Here is a 10,364-nt window from a genome sequence, read left to right on the forward strand (position 1 = left end):
CAGGGGTTTAACCGGGGTGACTCAGGAGAAACCATCATTCTTTCCAGGCTTTCAGCCTCAACACATTTTCTGTTTTGGGTTTGAATGGTTATTGCTCAGTGGGCAGAATAGTCATCTTGAAGTCAGGAGGTTGTAGGTTCTATTCTTCTCTCATATATTGCTATAGCCCTTGGTAAGGCACTAAGTTTCCTACAGATCTTATAAGTGTAGAAATGTGAGCACACATGAGTGAATGTGGTTCTGTAGTGTAAAGCTCTTTGAATGTTTGGTATGACTGGAAAGGTGTTATATAAATTCAGTCCTTTTATTCCATACATCAGCATGATGGACAGCGCTAAAACCCTCCTCCTGGCTCTGATTGGATGTTTCTGACAGAGCAGCGTATTTGCAATATCAGTTACTTATTTTAGCAGCGCCACAGGGAGGAGGCAGAGGAGCTGGATATTATCACTGATTATCTGGCTCTTGTTATACCGTCAGGATACAACCACAACTTTAACAAATATGTGAAAAACATATTTTTTGTAAAGGTTCACCAACTGCAGCTCTAATTCATGTAGCAAATTCTGTGGGTGCTGCCCTGGAACCTATGAGTAAGTTAGGGAAGCACCAATCCACTTTTTCCACTTCCGATACCAATACTGATATCTGAGGTTTAGTATCAGTTGATACCGATCTGATACAGAAAGACAGGCAATTCAACATTTGAACTGACTTAAAATGTTTTGTTTTTTTTAAATACAGATATAAATGTACTGAATCACAAATTCATTTGATAAGTCTGCACTAGTATAACACACTTAAATACATGTGTGACTTAAAACATTTGTCACACATGTAAAAAACACGACTTTTAAGTTTAGTCAGTGCATTAAGCGGTATTACAGCCAATGTAAAAATTAATAAAGAAATATTTGGCGGACTGTCTTGGTTAAACAGTAAAAATAAAATGTAACAAACTGTCTTTCAAATGGTTCAGAAAGTGCAATTAGGAATTCTGAATATAATGTAACATAAATAAAGCATGATGTCACTGAGAGCACAGAACATGGAATTAGCCTGAATAGGTCTGCCCATATGGATCCAGCATATTGTCACCAATACCTGATCTAGATTTTTTTTATAATATCGGGACTGATGCAGATATCTGCATCAGTACATCTCTAGAATAAATAGAGGCGTGGTTTGTTAGCCACTATACTCTTCAACACCTGGATTTCTGGACACTGGGACCGGTCAATGAATCAAAAGGCTCTCCTATGGTCTCTACTGCAATGCACTCAAACCTACAGCAGTTTGTGGTGGGCGTGGCCTGCTGTGAGGACAGGAACAGAACAGGTCAGACATGAAAATGAGTTACGTACAGATGTAGAAGGAGGTGGGGGTCTGGGCTCCATCCACTTCAAGCGACATCAGGTTGCTGATCTTTTGGTCATGTCTCAACCAAAGGGCCACACCCAGGATCACACCTCCAGTAAGCTATAACATAAAACACAAATGTCTTAGTAAGATTCAGTCAGGGGTTAGGAACATTTCTGGACAATCTTGACATTATTGAAATGTACAGAATTTAACAAAATGAGGACAAAGATCCTGATGCTGAGTCAAAAAAAAGTCCAATCAGACAAAACCTAAACACCTTAAAGGTTCTTCACAGTCAATTTAAAATATTATGTCCAATATGTCTTAATTAAAGGAAATGACAAGGAAATATGTGGATAGTTATACATTATATTTCGCAACAAGCCTTCAAAGTGTCATGGGAATCTCCACTTTAATGTAAAGTAACAACAGCTGTGCTGAGTAGGTGCATGCTAAGATTGAAACTACATTAACCTAACAGCTAGGATTTGACCAAAACTGCACCAGAACTCAGATTTAGTCTTTTAGACAGCAACGCATAAACGTTTATTTTAAAGAAAACAGCAAGAAGAAAGTTTTTAATCCCTATGTCTGATTTTATAAAATATTCTGCAACCAGGTAGTGGCTTCCTGTCTTTAAGACACTGCTGGCAGACATGTTCGTTTTAGCGCCATGTTGTCAGTGGTCACAGATCAACAGGTCTCTATTTATTTCTGAGCATCAGTGAAGCACCCAGCCTCATGTACCTGTTCCCCTTAGGAAGCTCTTTCTGATCTGAATTTATTAACGCATTAGATTCCTGTGCTGCTTCACATGTGATGGCATAGCAAAGTGTGTCATCCTGTCACCATGGAAATGCTGATTTGTTAATTATGTAATGGGAAAAAATCTTTGAATTGGAACCCTATTCATGACTTTCACTTGCATAAAATTAAAATGACAAAGAAATAATTGCTCTGGAGACTCTCTGCCCACACTAGACAGGTGTCCCCCACTCACTGTTTAGAGTTCATTCCATTAATAAGATAGGTGAGTGATATTCTCAAAAGCAAATTATTTTTCCAGATAAGGAATTGGTCATGTCAAACATTAGCACCCTTTGGCCAACTGCTGCCACCCTGGCTTCCACATTAAAGCACTATGCATTAGATGGATCATCATCCGTTTAGCTGTAAGCCTCTTCAGCTCCTGGCCATACAACTCTACCTACATAACATAATAACACGACGTCTGTCATTTTTGCCATACACCACTGATGAGTTTCTTTAGTATCCAATACAAACCAGGACTCAGATGATTGAAATAACTGTCCACTGATTCGGTAATAAATTAATCATTACCTGGAGTAAACAGACTCAGTGAAAGGCCTGTTAATCTGTTCTACCCAGATCTCCCCAAGTTTATTCTGAAAATAACTAAACCTCGTACTGAGCACCTTTTGCTATCCAATTATTGTTTGGTTATTGCAAAAATGCATCAATTAATCTACTAATGACAACCAAAGAAATGCTATGTTATGGCATTTTAGGCAATACAATGTTTAAAATTCCCAGAACCAGAACCAAACATGGAGAAGCAGCTTCTATGTAGCACAAAACTGGAACAAACATCCAGAAAATTGTAAAATAGTCAAAACACTGACTTCTTTTAAATTAATGGTAAAATGATAAAAACCCAGCTGGATTTATGCTTTTGAAGCATAAATGAAAAGTTAATAATTTTTATGTGTAACGACGGCACTTGACAATTGTTGACTGTGTTCTACAACTTTGTAGTTTTTTTAATGTTTTTATGATGTAAAGCACGCTGAACTTCCTTGTTGCTGAAATTTATTATACAAATAAACTTTAATTATGGGATTGAGAGCTTTTACTGTTAACACTTTCTGACTGCATGCTGGAGGAAAATGGAAGCTTTGGACTCAGTCTTTTCAGGCTAAAGAATTTCTTCTGAGACAGCATCAAAAATTCTGGATACCTTGTAATCTGTGAAACAAATAAAAGCTGTGGAACATCTCTCATCTGTCCCTTTCCAGTGAAAGTGAAGAAAGATGCAGACAGGAACGAGTCTAGTCTGTTTGGAAGGATGAGAAAAGCGTAGAGCAGAATTGCTCCTTTTTTAGGCGAGCCAACTGCTGCTTCTGAGAATAGAGCTCAACCAAAAGAGAAATCCCCGCCCTGTCCTCCATCTCTGTTAGTCAGGTCCATTCCAGGGCTCCTGCAAGATACTGCCTAGCAACCAAATAAACAGCGTTACTGCGAAAGTTCAACACACACACACACCACTCAGAGAAACAGCTACCACAGTTCAACTCAGGGCTGGGCCATGATCTTTTAATGGTGTGTTTGAGCGACCGCTTTGGAAGTTGAGGCATTTGCTTTCATTCGTCCAGTCCTTATAGATGACTTTCAACGCAAGAAAGCAGCACAATATCTTACTGGTGTTGAAGATGATTGCTAAAATCACTCCGCTCAAAGATAAAAGCAGATCTCACCACAGTTTATGTATTTTCAGAAGGCAAGCTGCAGCGCTGTGATTCTCTCTACTTTGTTGTAATGTGCTGTAGCAGACGTACTGAAGGTTACTAGAAAGAAACATCACAAAAACTAAACAGACCTGCATCTGCAATGTAAGAGAGGCCGACAGAGCGAAGCCAAAATACTTTCTTCCCAAGTTCAGGAGCAGACAGTCACTCACCAGCCACACAGATTCATCTGCTTCCAGATTACAAAGTAATGACAAAGTTATTGACAAGTTCACGACCCATTAATATGCTGCCGTGGATGCAACAGTTTAAAACTGCTAATAATGATTCAGTTACAGGATCATCTGCATTTATAAAAAAAAGATATATATATTATTAAAAGCAAACTTGACAGGAGAATGAGCGGTCCGTCATGTAAACTTTTACTCTTATACACGCTGGTTTCATGATTCTTCACAGACATAATTTCATTCCACATAGGCTCGCCACGGTAACAAAATTTGCTGTCAAAACGATGATTTTGATACGATAATATTGTCGTTTTGTAACCAGATTTGACTCATATTAAGATTATAAAGTAGGTTCCCCTACTCAAAGATTACAACTTTCATTTTGTGCAGGATCTGAAAGATATTTAAAATACCCAAAATAAAAGACAACCAAAAACAATAAATAAAAAGGAAATAAAAACACACAGCACAACGGAAATCATAAATAAAATGGATCATAAAGTTTCTGGAAAAAAATTGTGCTTTAAAAAATATTAATCATCAGAATGGAAATTACTGAGTTTTTTTTATTCATCAAGCAATTAATTGATTGATAAATTGCTCAATGCTATAGGCTTAACTCCATATCAAACTTTAACCTTACAACAGTTTTATCATAAGTATTCAAAACAGCAGTGTCATTTATGCTTCGATAAATAAGAACCCTTCGAATAAAAAAGAAATCTATAACCCATAAAATAAAATAAAATTTTAAAACACACTCCACTTCATCACAGCTGAAGTAGAGCTCTTAACACTCCGAAGTCCTCCTTCCTCTTGCAATGCACACACTATTTGAGAAGTACTGGTTTCACATGTAAAAGTCAGACTTAACATCTCATATAAATTTATCTTATAAATTTTCATCTCATATAACTTAGCAATTTTTTTTAGCTTACTTTGCACATAGTTTTCACTTCTTAACATTTTTTATGGAAATGAAGGTGTTTAGTCCGCTTTAATCAAACTCCAAATCGTCTCCCTAGAAAGTCCGGTTCATTTGAGGAGGTGTGAATGCGTAATCGTAATCTGATGTCGATCATTAAAGCAAACTCAGTCTGGGTTTAAGTTAACTCCGGTGCGGTATGACCACAATAAATGCATGATAGGGGTAGAAATGGCTCCTGGTCTTTTACCAAAGACAAGCTGCCAAAATCTGACGCCACTCCATTTTTATTTAGATGTTGTGAAGAAGAAAGTTGTGCCCAGTGTCTTTGGAGGTTTTTGTGTTGTTCCAAAAGGTTTGGTTCATCTGACACAGTGCACTGTGAAAGCAGACCACAGCAGTTGAAATATAACAAATGTTCCAACCTAACCGATTTTACCAGACTATCAGGTGGGAAAACATCTTCTGCCATGCTAGCATTAACCAGAAGCAACATTTCTAAACCATCTGAACCTAACCAGATCATGTCCAAACTAACCATTATGCTGGATCCCAGTTGAACATTTGAAAGAGCAGAGATCACATCAAGGCCATTCTCATTTGAGGTTACAATGACCATACCTGCTGTTTAAGACATCTCAGAGAATAGGCTTTCTTGTCCTGCATATAAAAAGTGGGCAGCCTGAAATAAAGCTTTAGTGGCTACATGTGAACTTTTAGTGTGGATTTGAGATTGAAGCTAGAGTAACATGTAGTTAACTGTCTCTGACAATAAAAAAAGTGTTGGCAGTGGTATAGAAACCCAATATGCACACAGAAGAACCTCTTGTGACAATAATATATTTTATGTCACTTTTTGAACATTTTGCTTCCCAAGTTGCAAAATTCAACTTAGGAGCTTGTAGCTCCACATTTTTTTCCCAGTAAACTGGAGAGAAATGAATAAATAACTTTGAACCAGGAAAAGAAAGGTGTGTTTGAATAACATGGCGAACTAAAGCTAGGAAGTATCAGATCAAAATAAATGGAACAAACATGCTTTGGCAGATGTATAAAAGCATTCTAAAATATCTAAAAAGAGTTTTCAACAGGAATATGCTTCCTGGGTATGAATTCCTTTTCATATACCACTTTGCGACTTTATGACTCTAATAAATATTTGGGACAGGAATAACTTTTTCCTGATATATTTTCCAAACACATCAAACTTGTTCAGTCTTCATAATTCAGCACTTTTGACACCAATAGGTGTAAGGGTTTCTAGGAGATCCTGGGACAAGATTTATGTGATCCTGAAGACTCGCCTGAGTCCACTGAACCAACGGCCATTTGGTTTCTGAACTTACATTGAGCTGATGACAGTGCTGTAATTAGACCTGACTGGAGAATACTTTTGCAGTTATTAGCACAGTTAACACTAAGGCCGTTCTACCAGTTCAAATTGATTGCACCTAAAAAGGAAGATGTGAATCTACGTTTAATGATCTAAACACATGAAAAAAAAATTCTTTGCTATTCCCCTACAGTTGTATTTTAAAATATAAGATGAAATATGTCCTTCTATTTGCATCTAAAGAGTTGCAATAAAGATATTTTCCCACTAAATAATAACTGAATGCTTCATCAGGTGGGATACCAGATCCCACCTGATGAAGCATTTAGGTTTCCTTTTGTCTGAGTTTGTGATTTCAAACATTCTCCTCACATTCCCCAGAGGAGACACAGCTCAACTGCAGGCAGGCCAGTCCACTACCCAGAGTCTCTTTTTCCTCAGCCACGCCTTTTTTGCTGCAGGGAATTGTTGTTTAACACTGAAAAGACCTCAGGACAGATGTGGTCTAGATATGGTGGCGTGTGTTTCCATAGAATCCATGAATACCAAGACCGCGTTCAAATACATTGTAGCAGAAAAAGGAGAGATACTTTTTAGTGTTTTCACATATGAGAATTAAAGAAAGAAAACTTTGTTAAAGAAAGAAAAAGGTCATTTCTTTACATTTCTATAATTGTCGGAAAGCAGAGCTTATGTTTCCCCATCGACTCCCCCACTACAGTCTATTTCTGCCAGCTGCAGAAGTGAGATCTAGAATGTTGAGCATGCTGGGGGTTGGGGTCCTGTTTGCTGTTCCCATAAGTCTCCTACAAGACCACACAAACCCTCAGTCCAACTAAGCACCACCACGGCCTTTAAAATCACTTTACTTATGCGCTTATCAATTCAGTTTTTTGTAAAAAATGATAACATATGCACATTAAGTTCAGTCTAAGCATAAAATTAGCCGTTTTTACATATTACTTTAGAAGAATTTCAAAGAAAAAAACTTTCCAATGACGTCAGAACGTCTAGGAAGAATAATGTGAAGAAAAATAACCTGACTAACTATAACAGTGTCTTTCCTTCAAGTTAAACTCAATAAGGCAGACAGAACCCTGACTTCATGTAGTTGAGCTCCCGGCGCTGTGGGGCCCCAACCATTTGTTGTCAGACTCTGACTTCTTCCTGTAGCTTTTCAGAGTTCTTTGTTACTTGGTTGCATGTCAGATGTTGTTGTCGCACTGCCGCGCGACTGGAGGGTTGCATGTGATTCCTATTCTAAATATGTAGCTAAAAGTGTGAGGCATCATTTGGAAATCTCAGCAAAAGCCAGTTTTCATGTGTGTAATTATCATATTAAGCATTAATCTTTCTGTGTTGGAGCAATAAGTGTTTGAACTTCAGATAACGAGCTCTCTTTAGCAGCTTGGCTTTGGGAAATATTTCCAGTTGCAGAAAACAAAACCGGTAGGTGGAAACCTATCCGTCTCAAGTAGATAATTCTATTTAGAATTATCTATTTTGAATTATCTACTAATAATTCTGGTTGGCAAAACCAATTAGATCAAATTAGATGTCTCCTTTTAATAGCTGTGTTAATGTTATGACAGGTGGAAACAGTTGTATTTTTAGTCAAGATAAAGGTGACAATCTCAGTTCCGCTTTGTTCAGAGCAGGTGGTGATGCTCACTTTCAATCTTTTGCTAAATTTCAGGGGTTTTTTCGTGATCTAGTAACTAAAATGTGACCGCAATCAGATTTCTGTGTGAACAATTTACGACCCTAAAGAAACCCGCATGGACAGAAGAACATTGACATAAGCACACTTCTTACAGAAGTAATATTGTATGGAGTCGTTGATGGATCAATTATAAAGTTTATTCAGAGATGGAAGTCGGCAGTATCGTCACAGCATCGTAACTCAAAGGAAGATAATAAAAAAAAAGAACAACTAATACCAATGGCTCTTAGTGGAGCACTGACTGCAGCTCTTCTAGAGAAGTTTGTTTGGTTATATAGTCGGACCAAGAGTGATCGGATTGGGATGTGATGCGTTTCGCTTACTCTGACTTCTTTTGTAAATTCATAATTGTAATTTTCAGCCATTCTTTGTCTGGATTTACAGTGTCTGGCTTTTTCTGGTACAGAATTATGTCACATGTATCATAACAATAATGTAAGAGTTGAATAAAACGACCATACAGACTGCAGACACTTTAAGAACGATCGGATTCATAAGGAAGTGGCACCGATCAGATTTTTTTGAGAGGTTAAAAGATTGGAATTGGGCCTTTCAGAGTGCCATAAAAAAGCTGGATATGAGTGATATGGGTGAGAAAAATCAGATTTGGGTTTCATTTACCTGCTGTGTGAACATAGTGTACTGGTATGTAAATATTCGATTTGGACAGAACTGGCACTTCAAGATTCAGTGTGAGAAAGCTACGTTGTGGGGTGTGTTACAGGCAGTTTCAGGAGCTAACTGCTGTTTGAAGAAATGAGCAATGTTCATGAGGCACAGATGATGTTTTGTAGACACCTCAGAAGCTCTCAGTGTTGTTTGATCCAAGTTGGCAAACTCCATAAAGTGATGGTAATGCTCCCAATTCTGTATGTCAGGTGAAAAATGGTAAACCCTTCATCCGCCTGACTTATATCCGTTTGAAGTGTTTACCATTTACCTGGCTGTAAATTAACCTAAAATATGTAATAGGTTGGTAATGTAAAAATAATTCATGAAAAATAAACCTCATCCTATTATTTGTGTTTACTGTAAACTGAGTTGCCTTCTATATCAAGACTTTGTCCTGGTTAAATATGAATGCAGTAATTCTTCTGCACCACTATCTGCACTGTTTACAGAGATATGCTTGACTGAACTGAAAAACTAACAAGTCCAAACTGATTGTATTTTTGGTGTGTTCTTAAAAAGTGTCTTGACCTAATGCCAGAAATTGACTTCATGTGCAATAGGTTATTGTCTTAACAACAATAGCTATTTTCACAATAAGGTGTCCAAATTTTAGGCTGAGCCACTGAATACAATTAAGAGAATAAAAAGGAAAGCAAAATACAAAACTAAGCTCAAAATGGCGATGTTTAAGTACAAACTCATAGGAAGTTAGGAGAGGAGTGAAAAAAAGAACTACCCTCAGATGTTTCCATGATTCATTTACCCAGCACAGGGCTTTGCCTCATCCAATGGAAACCACCATGTCATCCCCCTCCACTCACACATGCATACACACGCACACGCGCGCGCGCGCGCGCACACACACACACACAAGTTGGGTGGAGGATGGAATCCAAACAAAGCTTTTCTCCAGAACCAACAGGACCTAAACCCCAGAAAACCTGCAAATCTCACATCCTGGGCCGGAAAAGGTTTTAAACTTTCACAAGGGAGCAAATTGAACAAAATATGGAGGCTTGAGCTCGTACTGCGGCTCTACAGACGATATTTACTGGAGACTACTTAGAACTGATAGAAAACCTGGGGTGAAGCTCCCCACCCGCCTCATTCTCCCCCATCCCAGTCCTGCTTGATAAACGCGAGAAGCTGTCCCGCAGTCCTGATGAGAATGTCCAGTTAGGTTCATCAAACCAACCAATGGAATGCGCTTAGTCTAAATAAACAATGCTGGCCTACAATTGAACACACAAATACACCAATAAACGTTCAAAATAAGAACGTGTAGCTTAGAATGAAAAAATATGGCGAACAGTAGAGGCACATTGAAATCTGGACCAGCGTCGATTTTTATCTCTAACGGACTCGCAGTCTAAACAAGCCTGCCAAAGCAGACGCGACGGCCCTGCGCAACAACGTGTCTGTTAAGCAGGTTTACCTACCCAGAAGATGAAATTGAAGCAAAACAGCAGGTATTTCATTAATTTGGTGCAGCCTTCGACTCCCATGGCGGTCCGATAATGCAGGTAACTGGCAGCGGAGTTGTAGAAACGTGGACGTACGGGCGAATAACGGGCTCGAGCTCAACTGGGAACCCTAGACTTGACTTACAGTGCTTGTGGAGGGAGGAGAGGTA

At 38.4% G+C, this 10,364-nt stretch overlaps 1 protein-coding gene across 1 annotated transcript in view; it reads right to left on the reverse strand.

The window, feature by feature from the left end:
* Positions 1-10,364, reverse strand: part of cd81a (CD81 molecule a) — a 31,566-nt gene extending 21,202 nt beyond the window's left edge. Inside the window, exons 1-2 of the mRNA XM_008404934.3 lie at positions 10,171-10,364; positions 1,365-1,479 (exon numbers count right to left, since the gene is read on the reverse strand). Of these exons, the coding sequence (XP_008403156.1) occupies positions 1,365-1,479; positions 10,171-10,236 (181 nt within the window). The 5' untranslated portion in view covers positions 10,237-10,364. The remainder of the gene's footprint in view (positions 1-1,364; positions 1,480-10,170) is intronic.

This window comes from Poecilia reticulata, chromosome 3, assembly GCF_904066995.2.
Source record: "Poecilia reticulata chromosome 3, P_reticulata-male-v2, whole genome shotgun sequence".
Lineage (NCBI taxonomy): Eukaryota > Metazoa > Chordata > Actinopteri > Cyprinodontiformes > Poeciliidae > Poecilia > Poecilia reticulata.